The sequence below is a fragment of the Lontra canadensis genome, unplaced genomic scaffold (genome assembly GCF_010015895.1).
Source record: "Lontra canadensis isolate GAN:19392208 unplaced genomic scaffold, GSC_riverotter_1.0 scaffold18, whole genome shotgun sequence".
Lineage (NCBI taxonomy): Eukaryota > Metazoa > Chordata > Mammalia > Carnivora > Mustelidae > Lontra > Lontra canadensis.
Window position 1 is genome coordinate 21921592 of NW_022631012.1, and position 27039 is coordinate 21948630.

At 46.3% G+C, this 27039-nt stretch overlaps 1 protein-coding gene across 7 annotated transcripts in view; it reads right to left on the bottom strand.

The window, feature by feature from the left end:
• The window catches only part of MYO1B (myosin IB), a 177275-nt gene that overhangs the window by 111115 nt on the left and 39121 nt on the right, over positions 1 to 27039 (bottom strand). For all 7 annotated transcript variants that reach the window (XM_032860200.1, XM_032860202.1, XM_032860206.1 and 4 more), the window contains one exon: positions 15227 to 15342. In XM_032860200.1, the coding sequence (XP_032716091.1) occupies positions 15227 to 15342 (116 nt within the window). The remainder of the gene's footprint in view (positions 1 to 15226; positions 15343 to 27039) is intronic.

Here is a 27039-nt window from a genome sequence, read left to right on the forward strand (position 1 = left end):
AAGATGCTTCCTCCTGCACAAATCCAATCCGTAAAAAGGAAACAATTAATGAAATCTGTAAGACAGCCCGCGGTACCATGGCAAACAATCGTGACATAACAACACGTGCTATGGGAAATACGCATTAGGGCCATGAGGGGAGCTGCTGGGAAGAAGCTTCAAAATGCGGGTGTGCGCCTCCGACCTGTGCAAGATGAGAAGCACGTGAAGAGGTGGCGGAGCGTGGAGTGGGGGACAGCATGCAAGGTCGGGGGAGATGAAAGAAACAGGGGAGCAGGCAGGAAGGGGCCAAGCAGAGAGAGCTCATGCCCAATGGGTCGCCAGCTACAACTTGACTCAAACTCCACTTCTCCATTTCCACAGCCGAAGTGTTTACCTCAGGCTGATTTTAACCCTATAGCCCCTGAAAGTCCTATTCAAGATCCAGGCCAGACATACTCAAACAGCTGCAGAAGAGTTCAAGTCCCTACGTATAAAAAAATGGCGGGGATTTCCAAGTTTTCAGATTCCTTTATGCCCCCATTAACCGATCCAGCAAAGAATGGCGTTCACGATCAGACACAAGCCCGTGATGGTGAACATTATGTCACGGTATGGAAAGGAAGCAAATATGCAAAGCATGACACAGTGGTTTCTATTTGTTTTAGGAACAATGCCCAGCAAACACCCATCCACACGTCCACACTTCCTCCTTCCTCACAGCCACGTCCCAGGTAAGGAGCCATCAGATGGCAATACCTCACCCAGGTCCCTGTTGTCTTAAATAGCCACACGTATTCACTGTGTCAGTTATGTCTTAACATCCTGATACCTCAGGAACACTTTTTTTTTTTTTAAGATTTTATTTATTTATTTGACAGAGATCACAAGTAGGCAGAGAGGCAGGCAGAGAGAGAGGGGGAAGCAGGCTCCCTGGGGAGCAGAGAGTGGGTGAGCCCAAACCGACCTGCTGAGCCTGATGTGTGGCTCGATCCCAGAACCCCGGGATCATGACCTGAGCCGAAGGCAAAGGCTTTAACCCACTGAGCCACCCAGGCGCCCCCCTCAGGAACACTTTTAATACAGTTCTGTGCCCTCTGAGGGGATTCTGCCATCTTCCACGTCCTTCCTGGGTTTTATCCGTAATGTTATTCCCATGAGCAAATTGTCCTTAATAGTGGCCTAACCTACCCCTAACAGTGGCCAAGGTAATTATAAACACAGACAGAATGGGAAGGACGGTCCATGAGTACGAGAACGTCTTCTGAAAGCAATCACAGCAACAGATTAAAACCAAGCAACACCGAAAGGCCATCCAAGAGTCCTCAGAGACGCGTACTTTGTGAAAATAGAAAATGGAAAGTGCGAACGGGCTCTTCCGATGGCAATGTAAGGTCTTAGGAAGGTCCAAAGCACACGCCTGCGCGCGCTGCCCAAAGGAAACCAGCCAAATCCTTCCCCTGTCCAGATGCCTGCTTGTCTTTCGCTGTTGAGGTGGACCAAAGGGAAAAGATTAGTAGAAAACATGCATTATAATGTATTCTGCTGCTAGTTTTTTTTAATTAGGCTGAGCCATCTATAAGGCTTAGGATGTTGCTAATGTAACTGAGGATGTAATTTGCAGACCTCAAGCTGAACTCCCATGCATCCAGACACTGAACGCTATCCTGAGGGAAGGGCTTCTGACCCAAAGGAAGTCAATACCGGCCCCAAATCATTATACTGATTTTGATGGAATCACACGTTCCTCTTCTCGAATAACCTGATTCATCACCAACAGCAACAGGAGGTTCTGTCATAAAACAATGAATAAATATCTGTTTCCACTTATAAGTCATTTCAACACTCAGTCATTCACCACTCATTCATTAAAACATTGCATTCAAACACATACACATCTAGGCATATTTAATGAGCCTGAAATTTTTTCCCAGTTGGTGACTGAAAACGCAAGGTGACAATTTTCCTGTACTTACAAGCTTGGGATCTGTAGTGCCACCTGCACCTCAAACTCTCTTCCTATTTCTTAGGAGTAACCTTCATAATCCTTCAGTCCTTCCAAGAATTCAAGGACGCTGGTATCTGAATGCTTTATTTAGGAAAAGAAAAAAAGTTCTCCATGTAGCTCTCATCTCAATTCAAGTGCCTCTTCCCCCTTCCTAAGAGTCCTGGTTCACTGGGCTGTAGCCCAAATTGACCTTTTGCTGTATCTTCTCCATAGCCGCTTACTACACCACAGCAACCACCTATTTCTGGAATTTCCTTCCGAAAGACTCAGCACAGGAGGTGCCTTCAGCATCTCCGAACCCACCAGTTCTCCTGCACTTCTCGGTCGCTGCAAGGATGCTCTATGAAAATGACCCATTTATGTAGCTATTCCCTCCTCCCTCCAACTAGCCTGGAAAACTCTTGACGACAAAGACCATGGGTGTTTTTCAGACACGGCTTCTGCACACAGAGTGGGCCCCCAAATTCATTCACCCAACAAATATTTATGGAGGGGCTGCTCCCGGCCACGCATGATTCCATCGCGGCAGCTCCGTGGATATGCCAAGTAAACAGAGCCCCTGCTCTCATGGAGATGGCAGTCCTGTCCAGGGGACAAATGATGAGGACATCAGTGAATGAACACGCAGAGAAACATCAGATAACGACTAAGGAGGAAAAGTACAACAGTGTAGAGATGAGGCGTGATCCAGGCGGGGTCTGCTAGTTTAGGCAGTGTCGTCACTGACAAGACAGTCCCCCGATGCCTGGTGGCTCAGCTGGTTAAGGGTCTGCCTTCTGCTCAGGTCGTGATCCCAGGGTTCTGGGATCGAGCCCCACATTGGGCTCCCTGCTCCGCGGGGAGCCTGCTTCTCCCTCTGCCTCTGCCCCTCCCCCTGCTTGTGCGCGCGCGCTCTCTCTCTCTCTCTCTCTCTCTCAAATAAATAAAAAAGTTTTTCTTTAAAGGACACTTCCTAACTGGACCGAGAGAACAATCACCCCTCGATGCGAGAACAGGAACGCAGCGTCCGGCATGCTGGGGGGCAGCCGGGGACCCGTGTGGCCGCAGCCAAGGACACGGGGGGGGGGGGGGGGGGGGGGGGCTCCCCCACACCACGGAGCCCCGCAGCACACACGTGAGCCGCTACAGGCTTTTGAGCAGAAAGAGAAACGGTAACGAAGTGCGATGGGCATCGGCAAGGAAAATCACGCCAGCCAGTGGCTGTAACGTCTGTGGAGAGGAGATGGCTGAGGGCTGAGGTGCAGGCGGAGGAGACAAGAGCGGCGAGGGAAGGGCAGCGGCGAGGGAAGGGCAGCGGCGAGGGAAGGGCAGCGGCGAGGGAAGGGCAGCGGCGAGGGAAGGGCAGCGGCGAGGGAAGGGCAGCGGCGAGGCGGAACCGAGCAGCGCCGGGCGGCGGCCGTGGAGGCGGGACGACCGCGTTCCTCAAGGGACAGCCGACGCCGACGCCACCTGAGGGGCGGTGAATGCGCCGTGGGAGCGAAAGAAAGGAAGGGTGAGCCCCGGGCAGCCACAGACGGTGCCGCCACAGGCTGGGACGGGAGCGGGCCGAGCGCGGCCGCCAGGAGTCTGGCTGGACACACGCTGAGCTTCCAGCCACCCCCTGGACTCGCAAGGAGACGCTGCAGAGCTGAGCGTAGCCGAAGGGCCGGGGCGCAGGGGAGGAGGCCTGCGAGAGACCTGGGCGCATCCATCAGCGCACGCATCAGCACGGAGAGGGCGTTTAAGGCCCACGGGCTCCTGTGACTAACGCCTACCGAAGGGAGAAGGAAGGGCCCAGAACCAGGCCCTTGGACGCGCCAGCAACATTCGGAGGTAGAAGTGGTGCGCCCTGCGGGGGCGGAGACGAAGCAGCCAGCAGGCGGGTGAACACGGAAGGTGCGGCGGCCAGAATGAGCGATTCTTTCTTTCTTTCTTTCTTTTTTTAAGTTTTGAGAACAGTTTATTTATTTACTTGACAGACAGAGATCACAAGCAGGCAGAGAGGCAGGCAGAGAGAGGAGGAAGCAGGCTCCCTGCTGAGCAGAGAGCCGGATGCGGGGCTCGATCCCAGGATCCTGAGATCATGACCTGAGCCCAAGGCAGAGGCTTAACCCACTGAGCCACCCGGGCGCCCGCAGAAAGCCCAGTTCTTAGAAAGGGTTTCGGGAAGGAACTGGTCATACTGTCAAATGTTACTGATAAAGGAAGAGAAGGGCTCAAAATTGACAGCTAGATGGAACATCGTGGAGGTCACAGGTGATCTTGTCATTGAGCGAGGAGATAAAAGTCCAACATGACAAGGCTTTGCAACTTTTTTAGAGCTTTGTAATCGAGGGAAACGGTGTGATGACTAGGAGACATGGAATCAGGAGGAGCAGTACAGCACGTATGTCAGTGGAAATGGAAGAGGGAGAAAGAAGAGAATACAGTGGAGGACGGAGACAATGGCAGAGTGAGAGCCTTAAGGACCACAAGAAGGGCTGGATGGGATCCAGGGCCCATGTGGAGGGGGTGCCTAAGAGGGGAGCTGACAGTCGGGTCTTTATGACACTCAGTGTTTACTGAATTGAACTGGTGAACTACCCTTAGGATAGCTCTGGGAAAAAGGAGGCCCACTAGCTCCAGTTTCCAGCGCATCATACAGAAACCCCAACACTAACTTGGTTTCAGGAAGCTAACACTCAAGAGTGAAGTGTGCACATGTCCAGATCTGTGGTATAAGAAATGTATTGGGTCTTTGTGTTGGACTCCTACCACAGAGCTCCTGAAACCCTTGGAATTTCCTGAGTAACAGGGATGTTCTCTGTTCTTCCTAATAAGTGCCTTTCACGCACACCTGAGTCTTTGCTAGTGAGGTGACTCATGGTGGGACCCCTGCACGGTTCCAGGATGAGGGGTGGTCACCAGAAAGACCAAAAGCATGACTACAGAGTAGGAACTTCCAGTCCCATCTTCCCACTCCCAGGAAGGGAAGGAAGAGCTTCTGACTGGATTATAAAAACTTTTGAACAAGGAGATTCTGGTGAAAGCAGCGATGGGCTGGCAAGCTGGCGTGCCCAGTGCCCAGAGAGGGCGGGGGACTGTGCGCCCCTCCTCCCCCACACCTAGCCCTCTGCATTGCTTCCATTTAGTTGTTCCTGAGTTGTAGCCTTTATAATAAATCAACAAAGGTGTTTTCTGAGTTCTACGAGTCATTCAGGAAATTACTGAACCTGAGCAAGACTGTGGGAACCCCCAAATTTGTAATCAGCTGGGTAAAAGTGTAGGGCGCCTGGGCACTCTGCTTACTACAGGCATCTAGAGCAGGGAGGTCCGCTGGGACCGAGCCCTTGGCCTGGGGAATCTGCACCAGCTCTGGGTAGTGTCAGAACTGAAGAGAATCGTTAGACACCCAGCTGGTGGCAGAGAATTAGCTGGTGTAAGGAAAACACACACATCTGGTGTCAGAAAATGCACAACATCTGCTCTTGAGCCATTGGGGTAGAAAACAAACAGGAGATAAGGGACATGGAAAATGATGGCAAGAGTGAATGTCTCAATGTTGACATTTTAAGCAATCAGGTTTAAGGAATAAAAAACAAGAATTCAAAAAAAAAAAAAAAGCCACCTGCACTCTCTTAGTAATATATACACGTAGGGGTTCCTGGGAGGCTCAGTCGGTTGAGCATCTCTTGATTTTGGCTAAAGTCACATCTCGGGGTCATGGGATGGAGCCCCGCATGCTCAGTGGGGAGTTGGCTTGCGGATTCTCTTCTCTCTCCCTCAGCCCCTCCCCCACCCCTGTGCACGCATGTGCTCTCTAATAAATAAATAAATCTTAAAAGTGAAAAAATAAATAATAGGAGACATATCTACCCAAGGACCCTGAATACAGAAAACACAGGGATAGGGAGTTAGCACAGAGCAAAGCTAGTCTATCTGCTCCCCAAATCTTTTTTTTTTTTTTCTTTAAGATTTTATTTATTTATTTGACAGAGAAAGAGAGGGAGAAGCAGGCTCTGGGCTGAGCAGAGTCCGATGTGGGACTCGATCGCAGGACCCCAGGATCACGACCCAAGCTGAAGGCAGAGGCTTAACCCACTGAGCCACCTGGCGCCCCTCTGCTTCCCAAATCTTAACTACCTGAGGAGGAAGCTCAGAGCAGAGTGACAGGAGCAGCCAGCTACAAGGCCAGGACAACCAGATACAAACAAGTAATTACCTTAAAAATACAAGAGCTATGCGGTGAGTTCACACACTCAGGAGGAATTCAAATGTCACCTAAAACCTTTCAGAAGCACTTTTAGAAAAAGTCAATGCTAAGTGACTGCGCATGAGCAGAAAGAATCCGGTATTGGGAATGAGTGCTTAGACACACATTGTCCTCCCTAAACCCACCCGGGCCACTCTGTACCCACACTGGGAATTAGGGAACACGGGAGTGGAGAGAAGAAGCCCCGTCATTCTCCAGAGCATCTGTCACCATCTGAAACATCCTTTATTTTAGTGACTTCTCCTGGTTACTGTCTGTCTCCCTTTGGGAAACAGAAGCCCAGCAGGGCTCAGACTTTGCATAGCACCTGAAGAGCTGGTACTTGGCCCACGGCAGCACTCATGGAGCAAACAGTGAACGAAGGAATCAGCACTGCCTCCGATGGGAAAATGATTTCCTGGGCCTCGAATCCTATTCCTTATCTATACAGCAAATTCCGCATGCAAGACTCCCACTGTCCCGTCTTTGAGCTCCTCAGACAGGGCCACACACCCTTCCCCAACACACCCAAGTGCCTTGCCCACAGGGACCCAAACTCAGACACCTCTGGAAATGCAAGAGGCATGTCGATAATTACATGCCTTCAACAGGAAGCCGGCTGTCCAGGGCAAATTATAACGTGCTCTTTCTACATCGCCCTCCTTTTTAAAAAATAAGTTATTTATCTTTTTTAAGAGAGAGTGGGGGAGGGGTAGAAGGAGCAGGAGAGAATCGTTTTTTAAGATTTAATTTTTTAAATTTAATTATTTTTATTAACATGTAATGCATTATTTGCCCCAGGGGTACAGGTCTGTGAACTGTCAGGCTTACACACTTCACAGCACTCACCATAGCACATACCCTCCCCAATGTCTATCACCCCACCACCCTCTCCACACCCCCCTACTCCCAGCAACCCTCAGTTTGTTTTGTGAGATTAAGAGTCTCTTATGGTTTGTCTCCCTCCTGATCAAGATGGGATCGGGAAAGATTTTATTCAGATTAAGATTCAACAGAGAGAGAGAGCACGAGCAAGGGGGAAAGGCAAAGGGAGAAGGAGAACCATACTCCCTGCTGCTCAGGGAGCCCAAAGCAGGACTGGATCAAGGACCCTGGGTTCATGACCTGAGCCGAAAGCAGACGCTTAACCGAGCAAGCCACCCAGGCACCCCAGGAGAGAGCCACTCTTAAGCAGGCTAAACACTCAGCACGGAACCCAATGTGGGGCTTGAACTCACGACCCTGAGATCATGACCTGAACCGAAATCGAGAGTCAGATGCTCAACCGCCTGAGCCACCCAGGCACCCCACTATATCTCCCACTTCATCACGATGTTCTCTCCCTTCTGTAGTTAGTTACTGGTCTCTCTCCCACAGCAGGCTGTGGATCCTCAAGGACAAATTCAACTTTGTATCCACAGCACCTCACGCATATTGCAGATGCTTAAAAATGCAGACTGAATGAATGAACCATCACTTCCACACGGGGCTCTGGGATCCCTGAGACAGGCTGCAGCTGGGAAGAAAGCTATCTTGGGCAATGAGGGCAGCAAGTCCCCTCCTGAGGTTGGCACAACAGGGCCTGTTCCCTTTTGTTTGGATTTCTGTCCCAAGACAGCCCCAGGACACACTCCTCCTTCTCCAGCCTCCTAAGTCTGGGGTCCTACACGCTTTACTGAACTCGTTATTTCCATTCTCTCTGACTTGGTTAACTGCCCCAGAGTGGATCAGGACTAATATTTGTTGATCCCCATTCAGACAAACTCCCACACACTCCCTTTCCCTAGCTACCCTGTCCTACTGCCAAACAAGTCCCAGCAACAGACCTCGGCCATGTTTCTAACTTCAAGAACAAAAGGGGTGTCCCTGGCCACGGACCCTAAACACAGCCTCTCTAGATAGGGATCCCCACATGGGTTCCAACTATAGTTCTCTTTGCTGGAGATGAAGTGTTAGACAAATCATCTTCAGGGCTGAGGCCTCATTGCCACTCCTTTGGATGAAATGGATCTGATTGTTGCAGAATTTCTTGGGGCCTGTCAAAGACCTGTAAAATCATGGCAGGAAGAAACCGATTTAGCTGAGAACCAAACTTTTCCCTTGGAGATGGTGTCACTGAAATAACTATGTATTAGTTATTCATACTGTGGTATGAATGTGGGCTTGGCATTACAAACAGGCTTTTCAAAATAAACTTCCAAGTCTGAGATGTGCATTTTGTGAGAAGGGATGTAAATTCTCATGGCGGGGGCAGGGGTGCCTGGGGGGCTCAGCTGGTTAAGTATCTGCCTTCAGCTCAAGTTCTGATCCCAGGGTCTCGGATCGAGTCCCACGTTGGGCTCCCCCCTACTCAGCAGGGAGCCTGCTCCCCCTGCTTGTGTTCTCTCTTTCTGTCAAATAAATAAATAAAATCTTTAAAAAAAATTCTCAGGGATCTATAATTAGGAATCTGAGACTTCTCAGACACACAGAAACACTTTTCATTAATGAATGTATTCTCATATCACAATGAGCTTCATGATAAAAACATTATGGTGGCAAAGAATCAACCTTCCAACTTTAGTTTAAAATGGTTCATAATCAGAGGGGCGCCTGGGTTGCTCAGTCACTTAAGCATCGTGATCCCACTGCCCTGGGATTGAACCCCACATCAGGCTCCCTGCTCAGCGGGCTGCCTGCTTCTCCCTCTCCTGCTCCCCCTGCTTGTGCTCTCTGTCTGTGTCAAATAAATAAAATCTTCTAAAAAAAAAAAGCTTGTAGCCTGAAAGAGAATTTGCTGAGGTGTCTTTCTGCCCAGAGTATAGACCCAGTAAAACAATAAAATGAGAATAAAAGCTTGAGAGTCAAAGGCAGTAAGTTCCATCCAAGGAGCTGAACATGCGCCGGGCCCACAAATGTTCCTTCTCACCGCAGCCCCGGGAAGCCTTCAATTTAATGGCTGCCCTTCACTGCCACATCTCCACTGCCCAGCTACGATCAAACTCTCTCCTCCCCCTCCTCCTCTGGCAGTCCCTCTAAATCAAGAAGTTTTCCAGCCCGTGGTTGTCCAGAATCCAATGTCTGCAGACTGAAAGCAAACACGGGGGCTGCCTTCTGCTTATTTTGACCCATGGGACTCATGCAGAAAGATGAAAGGCAATTTCAACTATTTTCAAGACGGTGTCATTCCAACAGGAAATGGTAGCTTAAAGAGTCTACACCGGGACTTATGACATGTGGACTCTGTCCTGAGCAAGTCACTCGTCCAGGTCAGAGGCCTACACAGATGCAAAACCTCATAGACCACAGCCTATCAGCTCCTGACTCAAACCACAGGAGACAACAGGCATCAATGGTGCTAAGATAACCATCGACCTTCATTTTGTTTTCACAAAAGCTTCCCTCCCTTTGTCCATCCCTTCCCCTCCTGACTGGTGGTTGGAACGATCTTGGTTTCTGTATACTTATGTTAGGAGAAGACAGTGTCTCCATCAAGAAGACAAGAATTTTATCTGCTTTGTTCACAACCGCACCCCAGGGCCTACCAGACAACCTGGAACGCGGTGAGCGCTCGGCAAATACATGCTCAGTAAATGAGCAATTTTCTAAAGCAGGAAGTAGAAAGCACGTTAGATAGGAAAGCCCAAAATCTGATTCTGCAAGTGAGTTTCAGAGAGGTGCAGAACCCATCAGAGGCTCAGTTATTCCGAAAACTGAGAGGAGAGGAATAAGACAAAAGCCTCAGCAAGGTAACGCCCCATCACCTAACTTTCTCTTTCTCCTTAAAAAAGTGCTTTCACACTCTGCTATACAAACTACTTCTCTGAGAATTCATGGTCTAATGGTCCTAAGAGTTCTCAAAAAAAAAAAAAAAAGAAATGCAATTTTCCTCAAAGAATTCCAACTCTGCTGTAGAGAAAAATACGGATATCACAAAAGGGAGGACATCTGGATCGTCTGTCCTGGACCTTGACCCCAAGCTCCGGACAGCCACCATTATAGCACATCTTGAGATACAGCTGGAAATATTCTTTGTAACATTTACCTGGTTTACCTTCCAGTAGGATAACAATAAGTAACAAAGACGTAAAACACACAAGCCTTCCAGCAATGTCACTCTCTGGGCAATGGCATGTGGTCCTGCAAATCCATTTGGCCCAGAATTAGGAACCAAAAGGTCCCTAATGACAGAGGACTCATGTCTGGACCACTGACATGAGCACTGTCCAAATCCTCCCATTAATTACTTTCTCATTTTTAGGTGAGAATAGCCAAATTTTTCAAAGGCTTAAGGCACTTTTCTCAGGTTTTAAAACTTGTTGCAGGGTTTTTCCTTTACTAACAGAGAAAGACTGTGTGCTTCACATAGTGCTCGTAATGCCTGACGGAACACGGCTACCACATTATATCCCGAGCTAAGGACACATTTCAGCTGGCTCTTGGGCTGCGACCACCAGGAGGGGATGCTGGTTACAACACACTCTTCCTTCTGTGCCGCCGCGCTCCCTCGGCTAGACACTCTAGCAGACGGTAAAGTTGCTCTAGAACACAAATAAATGGAACCTGAACATTCAGGATTTAAAGAGCACCATAAAATTATATTATTAGCTTTCTTTTTTATAAGAAGGAGAAGAAATTCTCATTATACGCCATGAAATTTTTAACTAACGCTGTAAATATCCTACTAAGAACGGTTTGAGTTCACTGAAATACCAGCAACGAGATAACACAGGTAAAATGAAATGAAAAATTATTTAAAACCTCTTTTGTTCCATAGTCACTGAGCTCTTAAGAGAAAAGCAATGAAAGAGCCACAGACGTATGCAGGGGAAGGATCCTGACCCATAGAAGCTTCCATCTCATTAAAGAGGATGACACAGGAACACAAGGGGGGAGGGTTCCAGTAACTCAGGCAGAAGTCACGTGTGCACTGAGCTTTCAGAACATACCCGACAAGACTGGCAAGGTTTTAACCGTAGAGACAGGGTATGTAGTAGGAGTGGAAAGAAGAAGACATAAAAAGCTGGGGCTCAAAAGGAGATTCCGTGAAGGCACTTGCTGGCGTGTGGGCCCAGAGAGGAGAGCTGGGGCTGAACTGTACGAGGCCTCAATACCAAGCCACGAAACCCGGAGGTCACTCAACTAGGAAGGGAAGTAGCATGCTCTGCTTTTAGGAAGATCCACAGGATAATAATAAACTGTATCTAGAGCTGCAAGGTCAAAAAGCAGTCGCCCAACAAAGGCCAGTGGATTTGGTAAGTAAAATATCACACGGATTGGCCTAGTGCTATTCTGAGCGGAGGGAAACCAAGGTGTTCAGTTATTTTCCTCATCTCCTCATCTCTTCCCTGTCATTCCTTCCTGTCTACGAGGTTGGGTGATCTGGGGTAGTTCTCCATGATTACAGTTCTGGAGTTGTCCAAAGGTACTAAGTCCTCACTAAGATAAGTTTAAAAAAATTCGTAATGTGCAAAGAACCTTAGAATCACACTGGAGAGGCACTCTTCACCCAATGAGACAGGCAGACGGTGTCATCTCAGCTGCCTCACGGAGCCCTCCTTTCTCTGTGCATGACCGCAGTGACACCACACTCGAGGTGGGGCTCCAAACATAGAGGGGGACGAGTTCAGAGAAGAAGGGAGAAGAGAAGAGGTATGACCACGGAAAACACCCTCGAAAAGGAATATAAGTACGAAACCACTGTTTATTTTCATTTTATTCATCTATACACAGACACTATCTCAAAGTCATGTACCTACATGAAATGTAAATATTTTTCAATGATCTGAAATTTTAAAGAGAAAGATCATTTCTGGACCCCTCCAAAACCTACGAGCTATAAAGGAAGAACCTGGGTGTTTTTGAAGACTAACAGTCAACACCAGGTCAAATTAAATTCCAAATGTCATCTGGGGTAAATTAATTGGCAAAATTTTCAAAGTATACATGGTCTGAGCGGCTGTTTACATTTTTTATTCAAATTGGGATCAAGTTCTTGAAACAGTTATGGTTACAATACATCAAAAGCCTGAATCATCTATCTTATTATACTGCAAAATTCCTATTTGAGAATGTCAGACTAGGTTTTAGTAGGAAACCCAGCTAGCACTGACCCCATTTCAGACACTATCAAAGTTGGACCGTACAAGGAAGGACTTGGGAAAAATGCTTTAAAGGGAAGTGGAGGGGTGCCTAGGTGGCACAGCTGGTTAAGCGTCCGACTCTTGGTTTCAGCTTGGGTGGGGATCTCAGGGTCCTGAGACTGGGCGTCAGGCTCCCTGCTCAGCACCGAGTCTGCTTGAGATTCTCTCTCCCCCTCCTTCTAACCCTCCCACACGAGCTTTCTCTCTCTCTTGCTCTCTGAAATAAATAATCCTTAAAAAAATAAAGGAAGTGGTAAACATCCCACCATGGAGGAGAAACTGGTAAGAAAGGGCATGTTAGGATGCTCAAAATGTGTCCCGTACTTCTCATTATTACAATAATTACACTTAGCACTGGTGACCGCAGCTGCTCTCCTTTCCTAGAGGGCTGTGGTCCATTCCATACTAAGCACCTGACATATACCGGGTAATTATATTATCTAAATAGCTACGAGGTATCTATCCCTCCCAAGAATCCTAGAAGTTAATCATTATTTTCCCACTGAGCAGAGCAAACTGCTTAAGTTCTGAGTTGAAGTTTTTTTTTTTTTCAATTTGCTCAAGATTACATAGCTTGTGAGTGGAAGTGCTGGGACTGGAACCCAAGTCCTACTCAACATACTCTCAGCACTTAAATTTACTTTGAGGTGCTGATAATGTTATGGTGAGCCGGCATGGCAGGTGAGGCTGACACGAATCAAAAAATCCCATAAAGCAGTGTTCAACTGTAACTGTGATAAGGGCAATGCCTCTGACCTTGGCCGGGAGGAGGCGAGGGACCTCTCTTCCCTGGGGAGGTCTAAGACAATCTGAGAACTAAGGAAGAACGGGAGTTGCCCTGGGGAAAAAGGAGGGAAGAACATTCCAGGCAGAAGGCACAGGATGTGCAAATAGGACTGGTGGGACTGAGTGTGGCGAGGACTTAAAGGACAAAGCGAGATGGGAAGGAGGCCTGACTCAAATCTGGCGAATTCAGATTCATTATGTAAACTTGGACCTTGCACGGCCACCCCAGGACAGTGTTTTCAAGACCATGGTGAAAAGTCTTGTTGCCTAACTCAATCTAATAAACATTTACTGAGTAAAAGAAAGAAAAAAAAAAAAAGATTTTGTCTTTATTCTAAGCACACTGGGTATTTATCTTACAGCTGATTGTAACTGTTTTCCTTGGGAAGTAAGGGGAGTAAGGGAGGATAGCAGTGCCACACAGACTCTTAGAAATCTTTGCGGAGTGTGGATAAAAATGGCTATTACAGAGCATGAACTTCTGTGTTCTAGAATAGACATCTCTTCCATATCTAAACATCCCCAAACTGGAGATCAAAGCTGTGATGGAAGAAAGACACGCCAGCTGGAGATAAAGTGAGGCACCGCTAAGGTTACCTTGGAGGCCTGGGATGCGGACAGAGACACACAGAAGGAGCCCCACGAAGAAAACGACAGAGCCTGTTTCTAGCTGAGATGTGCAGCGGATGACTATGTCCACAGCCCGGCTCCCCTCCCATGAGCTGCGTGGCTTTGGGAAAATTTCCCCATTTGTAACCGTATTTACACCTCACGGAATTCTTTTGAGAATAAAATGAGTTATCATGCATGTACATGTGCAATAAATACAAACCATTATTACATTATGAAGATTCCTTGCAGGAATGATCACGATTTGCTACAAGCAGTGAAGGGGGGCAAACGCCAGTGACCGCCGACCAGAGACATCGCGCTCTCAGACCCGCACGGACGCAAGGAGCACCCGGAAAGCTTGTGAGAAACAGGATTCCCGGCTTGTTAGAGGTAAGCCTAGGAGACCAGATGTTGCATAAGCTCCTGAGGGACCGTACCACCCCTGATCTAAGCATCTGACTTTGGGAAGCGTGGTTTCAAGGCCTAGAATTTAAGACAGAGATTCAGTCATCAAATAAAGGATTTCGTTACAGTGACTTAACTACAACAGAGAGAATTTTATAAAACAAATTTCAAGAGTTTATTTTTCTCCAGGCAAGACGAAACAAGATGACTTGCAAAATCTACTCGCAGAAAAAACCAGAGCAATCAGAACCCACTCAGTCGGCAAAAGAGACAGTATTTAGCTTTCAGCAACCGTGTTCAGGGAGTCCTTACATTTTTAGTTCCAAACAGGCTAAAAATGTCAGTATGTGCCATGCTATCAAGAGAAACATCTAAGACTAGGGTATCCATATGCTTTAATTATTAGATTTTATTTTCTGTCAAAAGTAACAGCTCGTCTTCAATCAGAGAGAGAAAATGCTGTTGTGCGAGACCACGACCACAGTCTGCGGGCTCTTCCGCTTCCATTCAGAGCTCTTCAACCTGGTGCTACGTAATTACTGTCGATTGTTATTTACAGGAATTCTTTACACTAACGAGTGACCTTCAGGAAAAAATCAAACAAGCGACTGGCTTCCGGGAAGGTGAAACCATCGGCCTCATGCACACATTTGGTGAACGATGTCAGAGTCTGTGAAGATTACTAACCGGAGGTGTTACTCTTTCCGCTCAAAACCATTACACAACCCAACACTCGGGATCTTTCTTGACCCAACCCATGAAAATGCTGCCTGGGCTCTTTAGAAGAATAAACAATGTGCATTCTTGTTTTATTTGCAAAAATAATTAGCAGCAGCTGCTACTTACATATAATTTGCAACAGAACATATTTTACATACTGAACCCAAATATTTCAGAACGTAAGGAGCCTGACGCCAAATGAAGTATTCTGCCTTTTTTGAAATTTAAAATAAGGGCCTAACAATTAACTTTCACATTCCTCCATCTAATTTTAAAAAATGACGAAAACATTTTCCTGAGAGTCAAAGGAAACAGCTGGACACATCTGTCCACTACACATCTCTGCAGTGAAAGAGAAACTCGATGCTTTAATCCCATACTTACATGTGAGGGCTCAGTTCATAGAAATTTCTGTTCCTGTAATCTTCTACTTTCTCGGGTGAGTAAATGGGCAAGGGCCGGTACGGGTTAACGGATATGACCACATTTCCGATGTACGTCTGCAGAAGAGAGAGCACACATACCCTCATCATTACACAGGATGTGTTTTAACATCTTAAATCTCAGCGACTCACGGCTTCGCCCTTTTAAAAAGAAAACTGGTTCTACTACTTGACCATTCAAATTTTTCAAAAACACTTAATATCTCCAAAGACAGCTGGTCGATAATGTTTATTCATTTTGCTGATAAATGGAAGGCACAGATTTAGATGTTGAAAATACCTTTCAAAGTAAATCTCCAGATTAATTTATGATCCTGGATAAGAGTTCTCCACAGTCCTGTCACACTTGCCAAAAATTTTGTCACCAACCACAGCTAATTTTGAGCAACAGCTATGCTTTCCCTTACTCCGGTTAGAACCGGTGTCTCCTTCTCTCATCTCTACCCTGCTGTTTCAATCCACTGTAACCCAGGGTCTTGCTCTGTCCGAACCACATCCAGACCTACCAGCCAGGCCCTCTACTTTGGGGCTGGCCTTACCCCAGCCTGTCAATCTCTCCAGTGGGCCCAGACAGCATATGACCCCATATGAGAGCCATAGGGAGAACCCTTGGGTGTTCAAACAACATAATCTCATATTCTAATGTATTATAACATCAGAATTTAAATGTATTTTCTAAAGGAGAATCCATTTAATGTGAAATTTAAAATCAATGTGGAATGCAAATGTACTTCTGGAGGGATCGATGCTGTATTTTCGCAGACAGGAACCCTCTCACACTACAAAGTGGAACGCTATTAATCTTCCCTTTCATTTTGATCAGGATTCCCCACAGCAAGAGTCGTCCGGTTCAGCTCATTCCGTACAAAGACTAGCAGGCTGTGAGCAAAAGTCACGTAACTAGAACTCATTTTAGTGGCTTCGTTTTTCCTTTCAGTTTCAACATCATGGGTTGGGGGTAGTGTGGAGACATGAACAATAATACGTAAGTGATAATTTTTTTTTTTTTTTTTAAAGAAAGAGGTGAAAGAAAAAAAGAAGGGAAAGAAGTCAGCTCTAACTTCCCCACCCTTCCAGTGTCATGCAACAAAAGGTGGCATTTTTAGAGTGACAAATTTTTCCCATATTGCCAACACTGGATTCGAGATTGTCAGATCCTTCTAGAAAACTGAACAGAATAGAAAACAGAACAGTGTGAGTGTACTGACTTTTTTTTTTTTTTTTTTTTAACATGGGTCACAGTTATTTTAACTACAAAAGACTTTCTCTTCCAACCCAGAAAACTGAACAGGTCATTTCTACACATACTTTTTCATCCTGTCAAACATAGGCAAGGCCACTGTTGTGAAAGAAAACTCTGTTCCACACAATTTTCTACATTTATTTCTGACATTCATTTCTAACATTCTATCAGTAGGACCAATTAATCTGGCCTGATAAGATTCCAAGTTTCCCAACTCCCCACGTTTTCTAAAAGGTTTCTTCCCACTCCAGCCTACCTGGGCAAGTAGGTGGGAGATGCGGGAGACTGAGTAACAGGCATAATCACTTCTAACGAATATACCAGAATTAGCTACACTGGTAGATACAAAAATGTAATAACCAGTTATTCTTTTAATATCTGTTGATTAAAAGATCGGCATTCTTCAGTAGAAAAGCACAAGACTGCCCTTTTTTAAGGTAATTTCTAGAACATAATAATTGAGACAAATATTTGCTGTTGGCAGAGAAACCAATGGTCAAGTTGCTCTTTAAAACCAAACTTCCCAGTGGCTAAATTCTTGATAAAAATCTGCCTCCATAGCATTCTGACAGAGAACAACTTTGCTGCCTCAAACCCAAAATCAAAAGCCACACAACTGGGTTATAAGCTTCTCTTTGTTACTTGTGAATTTTATACATACTGAATTATGAGTTCTCCCCGCCCCCCCCCCCCCCCCCCGTTCTCTCCCTATCACCTCAAAAAGGCCTGGCCCATTGAGGATGCCCCGTCGAGACTTGTAAACCGAATGATGGGCTTTAACGGGGACCGTTTGTCACTAAGAAAGTCACTCTCCCAGAACTCTTCTGCTGAACTGTAGTCGCAAGTACACTGCTTACGGTGCCTGATATGTTATGAAACCTCATGCCACGTGTTGCCACCAAACAAATCCTTACTCTATCCTTTCCCTGCAGGTTCCCACTGCGGGACACTGTTCGCAAAGATGGACAGAACAACCCTTCCACCCTTGCAGGCATAACCCTCTGAAATCTAACTTTGCCACTCTTTCTATCAAGAGATAGTTTATTCCTCCGGCCTTCAACTTGGACTTGTCCATGTGACCTATCAAATGTCCAGTGGGACATTACAAGATGACACACAGCAGAGGCTTGAAAAGTACCTGCGCAGGATGAACCCCTATTTCATGGCTGTGACTGGAAGCCAGGACGTGAATGGGCCTGAGCCCCACGCATGGCTGGGTGCCCTGAGCCTGGCACCCAGCTAGGACGAAGCCATTCTAAGCCAGCCAGCCCCAGTCAGGCCACCAGATGCCTCAAGTCAGACGCATGATCCCGGCTGAGACCGGCAGGAGACGGAGCAAGCTCAAGTCCGCCTAAATTGCTACCCCAGAGAACGGGGCACAAATAAATGGTTGTTGTTCTAGGCCACTAATTTGGGGAGCCGGTTTGTTACCCAGCAACAATTACCGGTACCCCAACATGGCTCAGGACGAAGCAGAAAAGGGAGTCAAGCAGGACAAGCTTTATCAACCTAAACAAGGAAGCAGGGCAAGAAACGGCACTCTCTCTCCACGCTACTTTGTGTACGTGTTCCGGATACGGAGCCTCTAATCTCGAATGCCTCACTCAGTCTGTCCTCTACCAGGACGCTGGCCCTTCCTGCTTGTGGGTTTCTTCTAGAAGGGTCTATGTGCGTTCGTCAAAGATTTAAATATTCCCACACTGTGTCAACAGAGTAACTCCAATGTTCCATCACAGTCCGACTTTCTGGAGACACAGAAGGGTTCCTCACCGCAGCTGCCCGGCTGCGAGGGGCTTACGATTCCACTCGGGCCCTGGCAGCTCTGCACTCCACATGTGGGCAGCTGCGGTACCGGACTACACCTCCTCTCCGGGGATCAGGACAAGAGTACCAGACAGTTCATGTTCACATCAATTAACATCTGGGCTTACAAATGGGAAGACATCATTATTTTTCTAACAAGCCACAGTGTATTATTTAAAGTTGGCGTCTGCTTATTGCACCGGGCTCTAAAAAGAACTCTGCACCAACTCATTCAGCAGCCGTTGGCATTAAGAGGTTGGAGACAGGACACAGGGTTTCTTAGAGTCCGGTAGTAAGTACTAAGGGCTGGGTGTGTCCAGTTTATTCTGAATATGCCACAGAGAAAAAAAGGAGGGAAAAAAGCAAAGCTTATAGATCTTTACAAAAGGGAGCAACAAACATCATCCCTTGTCCCCTGCCCCCCTGCCCCGAGTTCCACTCACTCACTGGACTGGTAACGTGTGTGTAACCTGTGTCCAGCTCGGATAGTGCCTGCACCAACCAGGCCCACAAAAGGCCTCCCGCGGCTCAGTTCATTTCTCAGCAGACCACTTCAACGGCTGCGCTCACGTCTCAATTTTGTCCCTGCGGCCCCAAAGAACCCAGAGAAACTCCGACTGGAATCCGGATTCTCCCATTAAGCAGATTACACTGCAATGGACTTCTTCCCCGTAACGGCCCAGACTATCTCCCAATTAGGTTCTATCTACCTTCTCTAATGGAGACAAGCCTGGCTCTCATTTCCCTAGTATGTATATACATATTTGCTCAATCAACCTCCTAACCTCCTCCTAACCACCCTCCTAACCATCTCTGCCACTTCCCGGCTCACCACCTCCACGTTCCCAGCCCTTGGCGCCCGCAAGGACTCAGGCACACACACACTACCACCACGACACGGGAAAGCCCCCTTTAGTCCTGCTGCCCTGTGGGACTATCCTCTGCCACCTAGGAAGGAAAAAGGAGGTGAAGGGGAGGGGAAGGAGAGAGGGGAGAGGAGGGGCAGGGGAGGAAGACGGAAGCTGGGGGTGGGGGAGGGAACAAGGAGGAAAGAAAAGGGGAGAAAGAGAGGAAAAGCTCTAACTTTTTATAAATGGCACATTCGATTAGCAACTTTATCTTTCATTTCTCAAGGGCAGACATTAAATCAAGAATGTACAAACATTCCTAAGTCAAAACAATCTCCGTCTTCATATTTCAGATATCTGCAGCATTCCAGAACAGATGCCTTGTGCATAACCAAATAATACTCAAGAGTATTCCTATTGTGATCACAGAGAAAACTGAAGTCCTTCCTGGAGGACCTGCACCCAGCAATTCAGGACGCAGAAGAAAGGCCCCTGATATATGTAACCCAAAGATCAGGCATTTGCATCTTTTAAGGTCTCCCCAGTTGTGGCTCAATCAGTTAAGCCTCTGTCTTTGGCTCGGGTCATGATGCCGGGGTCCTGGAGCTAACCCCGTGTTGGCCTCCCCACTCAGTGGGGTGCCTCCTTCTCCCTTTCCCTCTGCCCCTTCACCGCCCCCCCAACATCCCACCCTGTCTCCTGCTTTCTCTTGCTATCTCTCTCTCAAATAAATAAATAAAATCTTTTAGAACAATTTTTTAAGTCTCCCCAGATAAAGTCACGTGTAACCACAGGTGAAAACCACAGCTTGTGGTCTTCCCCTTCAGGACCCACAGAACCGTGTTTTAATTGTGATGGCAGCAACCGTGACAGTGTCTCTCCTGACCTACCCTTCTATCTTACTTTCCTCTTTAAATATTCCAAAGTAATCAATTCTGTAAACATTTCTGGAGAGAAAATCTTTCTGGCTTCACTCACTTTCATCTTAGCCACATTTCTAATAAACTTAGCACACTACAGAGGAACAGCCACAGCATCTCTAAATCGGGGCCATTCTGTAGCCGTATGTCTCAGACGGTCAACTGTGACTCACCGTAAGAAATAAATTTTCATCACGATGAAGTGTGTGTGTGCTCAAGTGTATATTACATACATGTACACATATATGTATGAAACAAAACCTCCACAAAACCCTAAATACTCTTACCGTCTGTGACACACTAATAGTATTTGTTCAATTCTAGTCATTACAGTTTTTTTTTTTTTAAAAAACTGCTGGCCCTAACCCACCAAGTGGTTTTTATCACCCATTAATAGGTTGAAACTTACAGTTTAACAAATACTGCAGCAGAGCACTTCTTAACCTTTTTCAAGTTGTTCAATCCCTCTGACATGCCAATGAAAGCTATGGGACTTCCAACTTCTCCCCAGAAAAAAACATAAATGTGATAGGTTTATAACAGTTTGCATACAGTTGATAAACGGAGTTGAGAACTCCTATCCTTCTAGATCCTGGATACCAGCCCTTTGTCCGTAGTGTCATTTGCAAATACCTTCTCCTGTTCCAGGGGTTGCCTCTTAGTTTTGTTGACTGGACCTACCCTATGACCCAGGAATTGCACTACTGGGTATTTATCCCAAAGATACAGATGTAGTGAAAAGAAGGGCCATCTGTACCCCAATGTTCATAGCAGCAATGGCCACAGTCGCCAAACTGTGAAAAGAACCAAGATGCCCCTCAAGGGACAAATCGATAAAGAAGATATGGTCCATATACACTATGGAGTATTACACCTCCATCAGAAAGGATGAATACCCAACTTTTGCATCAACATGGACGGGACTGGAGGAGATTATGCTGAGTGAAATAAGTCAGAGAGAGTCAATTATCATATGGTTTCACTTACTTGTGGAGCATAAGGAATAGCATGGAGGACATTAGGAGAAGGAAGGGAAAAATGAAGGGGGGTGGGAAATCAGAGGGGGAGATGAAACATAGGAGATTGTGGACTGGGAAACAAACTGAGGGTTTCAGAGGGAAGGGGGTGGGGAGATGGGTAAGGCCCGTGATGGGTATTAAGCTCACGTGTTACATGGAGCACTGGGTGTTATACGCAAACAATGAATCACAGAATGCTACATCAAAAACTAACGAATCAAAAAAAAACTACTGTAAAGTGACTGACATGACATAACATAACATAATAAATATATAAATAAATAAATGACAAATAAATAAATAAAAAAAGAACTCCTACCCTAAGGGAAGAAACAATGGTCATTAATGGAAAAAGGAAAAGAGACAGAGGGGAAGAGAAGCAAAGCAAGAAATTAAAAAAGGGAATAAGAAGTGATCAAAATAATTCTGAAAGCATCAAAACGAAGAGCTGTTTAGAGTAAGAGCCAACAGCCCGGCTCAGCTGGCCTGAGTGCTTTATCACCCAGCACCGGGTCAACACAGCACGGCCATCAAAGGACAGCATGAGAGACAGTATTCTGGTTTGGATGACAAGGATATACACAATACATTTTGGAACGGTATCTAACCAAAAGAAACCAAAGAAAGTTTCAAGTTAAATAGTGAAGCACAGTCTGGATATTTTTCAAGTCTCAATTACGTGGCACTGTACGCACGTTCGACCACAATGCTAAATGAACGAAACGTTAGTGTACGTACAAAGAAAAGTCGGAAGAGTTTCACATCTTTCACATCACAGTTCTTCCCCGGGCAACATTAAGATCTTTAGAAGCCCTAAATTCTGAAAGTTTACATGTCAACTCCCCATATGAAATTGAAAATAAAATTATAACTAAACCATAAAATACACATATGAAAACCTCACAATGACTTGTTTTCACCACCCTGACTTCTTTGATGCTGCTTTCAATATCGATTTCTTTCAAACTATGTTTTCAAAGCCCCTGCTTTGCTGAGGCTCTAACCTGGCATCCCCATCTGCCTATCTCCCAGCTTCTCTACCAACTTCAGAATGAATTTTAGTTTTCTGTGTTCCAGTCTCCACAGTTCCTGAGCAACTCATCCCCAGACCTATTAAAGTGCTCACACAGGGGTGCCTGTGTGGCTCAGTGGGTTAAGCATCTGCCTTCAGCTCAGGTCATAATCTCAGGGTGCTGGAACCAAGCCCCCCATCAGGCTCCCTGCTCAGTGGAGGGGGTTGGGAAGAGTCTGCTTCTTCCTCCCCCTCTGCCTCCCCCCGCAATCCGTGCTTGCTCTGCTCTCTCAAATAAATAAAATCTATTAAAAAAAAAAAGTGCTGGCATAAAATGTGCACTTAAACACCTTTTTACTAAACTCTCCCTCAGTTGCCCTGAGACTCTCCATTTACTGCCCATAACAACAGAACACAAAGAAGTTAAGTGGTCATTTTCTACCACAAGTGCAGCTAGGACAAGGAGCCAAGAGTCAACTCTCTTTTCCTCAGAGCACACCATCCATGCTATTTGTTAGGCCTTTGCAGCTCGGGAGAAAAGGGGCCAAGCAAAATGCCAGTAGAAACCCAGGTTGTCCAATGCCTTCCGAGAGCGTCTTCACCTTTGTATGATAGAGAGCCACTCTGGTGGGTAGAAGCCTCCTATCTGAGGACCTGAGGAATGCTGAAACCTTCATGCCACCAGGGTTAAATGAAAAAGGACGAGGGAGAGGAAAGTATGTAGTTACAGGGAAAATTTCTTATCTCAACAGAAAAGATTTTTTTTTTTTAACGTTTATCCCAGCACACAAAGTTTGTGCCTCCATCATGAAGACATGCAAGACACTGTATAAAAATCACCCTTGAATGTCAGAGAAATAAACCAGGAGGGTGGCAAGGCAACAGGCAACATTTCATGAATTATCATACTTAGTGCTAACAATTTAGCCTAAAATGGCCCCAAAAAAGTATTAAAGAATGCGTAAGATTCCTCCAAAACCCGGGATCCAAGCCACTCTCAACAGTATGGCGATAACACTTCAAATCCAGCATGGGTCAGGAGCCAGGTAAAAATGCCCCTTCCCACTGAACTCAAGCTAGAACCTCTGAAGAAGTGAGCAAGGCAGTCACTAAGGGCCTTCTTTATGCACAATATCGGGTGAGGCATAGTGGGAACTCAAAGACGCTCCTGTGGTCTGTGCTCCTGAGTGGCTTATACTAGAGCTTAGGGGGTGAGACTGATGAGGTAAGACTTCTGTATCATCAAACGTAAAACTTAAAGAGTTGTTGAGCCACAAAAAGAGATGAAATAAGATTTCAGCGATTCCTGGTTAGACGAGTCATTCATCTTCTTACTGCCTAGGTGAGTGCTTTGGGTCTATGTGAGGGAACAGTCCCTGTGAACTGCAGAGGTCCAAAAACGATCCAGAAAGTCGGAAGATGTGAGCAGGTCTAAAAGGATGGGCATGACCAACATAAGTAATGTTCCCCCAAAGAGTGGCATAAGAGAACTCAGGTTTTAGGTAATGACTGAACTCCTCTTTCTAAAAAAATTTCACAAAGACAGCTGTAGTCTCCAAAAAAAATTTTTAATAATATGAATTGCCAGACACTCAAAATGGTTATCTGTATGCCCAGGTCCATCACTGCACTGATCCCCGTGGCAAAAGGCGGAAGCAGCCCAAGTCCACGGATGGAAGAATGGATAAACAACGAGGGGTAGAGAGAGACACTGGAATATGTTCAGTCTTAGAAAGGAGGAAATTCTGGCAGATGCTCCAACACAGATTAAAACATAGAGAGAGGCACAAAGGCCTACCCACCCAGATTTCAAAGACAGGAATGAGACAGCTTGCCTAGAGCAAAGACCTCCAGTGAGTAACAGCCCAGGAAACGAGGCTGGGCTCCAACGGCAGACAGCCTCAAACGTCAGGGTGAGAAGATGAGTTCCATCGAGTCTGAGAGTAGTTCTGAAGTCAGAGTCAGCGTGCGCTCTCTCCCTTTCTCTCGCTCTCTCTCAAATAAATAAATCTTAAAAAAAAAACAGGGTGCCTGGTGGCTCAGTCAGTTAAGCATCTGACTCTTGGTTTTGCCTCAGATCCTGATCTCAGGCTCATGAGATCGAGCCCTGCGTTAGGCCCCAGGCTCAGTGGGGAGTCTGCTTGGGACTCTCTCCTCTGCCCACCACCCCCCCAGCTCACAAGCATGCAATCATGCTCTCTCTCACTCTCTCAAATAAATAAATAAACAAATCTTAAAAAAAAAATAGAGTGAGTGCGTGGAGTGAGGGGGTTAGATGCTGAAACGGACTTATTCTTGAGCTCTTCACACAGACTCTACATCATACAGAACTTAACGCTTCAAATGTATTTGAAATACTATGTGAACCTTGGTTCCAAGTTACCAGGCAGTTTTTCAGTTTTGTGTGAACTGGGTAATATACTTAACTCCTCGAGCCTGTTTCCTCACCTGAACAACTGGTTTCTCCTTTGTCTAATTTGAGGGTTAATCAGGATTCTGTGTTCAACCAGGAAACAGAGCACCCGACGCACAGCCAGTGTCCCATAAATCCTACCTATTGTGATCACAGAAACTCCCAGTTTGGCTCTGCTGGAACCTGCCGGCCACCGTGACTAGCCAAGTGAGGCTTCGAAAGCCTACGACATCACTAATATCTCAGCGAAATTCATTAAGGGTCCTATAATGCCGAAGTCTTACAAAATGTTCTTTGTATACAGGGACTTGAAGAGTTACCAGATGAGCACATGAGGTCCATCTCAATGAAACTAATATTAAAACCCTAGGAACCTGAGAAAATGATTATACAAGACAAGCTGGTCCAATCTTCAGAGATGACAACATGCTATTCACTTCATGAGGAGGAACTGGCCCTTCTTGGGTCTCTCCAACCCTGGGAAGCTGATCACAAGACACCAAGACATTACGTGCCACAGTGTTTTCAATTACCCATTTATAAGATTTCCCAGATTCCCTCGAAAAGGATTTTTGTCTTGTTTGTTTTTTTAAAAAACACAGTTTGGTCTAGCAAACACTCTAGTTGGTTTTTTAGACACAGTTCAAAATTGTGAAAAACTGCCTGAGTGAAAAAATTACAAGTGTGAGGTCCATAACCAGTGTAGCCTACCGTCTGGGTCTTCTACCCAACACAGCGGCATTCGTGTGTGTGCCTCACATATATAGTTCTAGGAACGTACCTGTGATACTTACACAAAATATATATATAACTCATACTAATAATAGCCTATTTTCACAGGAGGAGAAACCGAAGGCACTCAAAAGTTTTAAAAACCTTCCCAAGGTTGGGGACTGGGTTGCTCAGTGGGTTAAGAATCTGCCTTTGGCTCAGGTCGTGATCTCAGGTTCCTGGAATCCAGTCCCACATCATCGGGCTGCCTGCTCAGGAGGGAACCTGCTTCTCCCTTTCCCTCTGGCTCTCTCTTTTTCAAATGAATAAATAAAATCTTAAAAAGAAAAAAAGAGTTGCCCAAGGTCTCACCATTAGTGATAGTTTCATGCCAAAGCCTGTGACAGCAGATCAGAGTCCTTCAACTGCTCAGCACAGAGATGCGTCAAGCTGCATCAAGCACTGAGTTCTACTGCACTAAGAAACACCCGCAGGAGTCCCTGAGCAACCCGTCAGCAAGCTACAAGCAAAGCTGGGACCCAAGCAGAGGAGTATGGGTGCAAGGTGGCATCACAAGATGGTGGAGGCTTCCTGTCCGGTTCCACGATCCACGTGCTCACCCCCTGCTCATGTTTCAGCTTCTTCTGGGCCTGCTACCAACTGGTTTTCTCCCTTTCTACCCCATAGCTGGTCTACTTCGAAGATGCTTATTCGCAGTTTCTGCTCACAACGGGGCCATCAAGGCCTCACTACACCATGACGGCCAGCATCTGCTTCCACTGACGTTTTACTTTTTCTGTATTTCTCAATCCTAAATTTAAGGAAAGAAATAAGTCCTGCTCATCTTTTTATCTCTGCTGTGCCATAAGTCACTGGTCTTAGATCCGGAGCCCATACATAGGCCAGAGGCCACCCAAACCATGGCTGCCAAGGGAGGCCAGCAAGCTGGTCAGGCATGGTCGCTGTTAGCCCAAGGCTTGACTAAACTACCATCATGTTATAATCCTCTGTTCCTGTGCTGCCAGTCATTTCAGACTACGAATTAGAGAACTATATATGAGTTCTATGCCACGCCGAAGTACTGGCTAAAAATACCGTCTCAGACAGCCTTTATTTTAGAGCAGGGTAACACAATACTATAATATCATTGTTGAGATAAACTCTATTATGAGACAAGTATTTTCCAAATATGTATCGTTCTCCAGACCTAATAAAAGCCTCTCAGCTAAGGTACAGAGTGGTCCTGTGTTACAGGTATACTACAAGCTGAAAACAGTATTTGCAACACAACAACAATGAAAACTGTTCAATGAATACCAAGATGAGGGCAAGGAAAAGAGGGAGGAAGAGAATGGGAGACAGGGCGGTTAAGAGAAAGACTGTAATTACAAGGAAATCTCAGTGCCTGAAACCTTCAAAAAAGTCCCTCTGGGTTTCCAAAGTTTACAGATGGTCACGGCACCTGCCAGGCCCTCCACACCTGCTGTGGTCCAGGCACCAGGCTGAGGGCCCGTAATCCCTACCGCAACTCAACAAGCATCGTGATCCCTACTGAGTGGATGAGAACTCACACTGCTCACAGTGGTAGTGAGCGGCCAAGAGTCAACTTTAGGTCTATGCGCCAAAGGTCTATGCCTTTTCCAACATGCCACATTGTATCGCAGCCTCCAGCCCTCCAAGACAGTTTGAGAAACGCTTTGGAAATTAGGATGGCCATTAATATAGATCTGTGGTATAGATGTCACACCAGAATTAGGTACCTCGCGGGGGGCGGGGGGGGGGGGC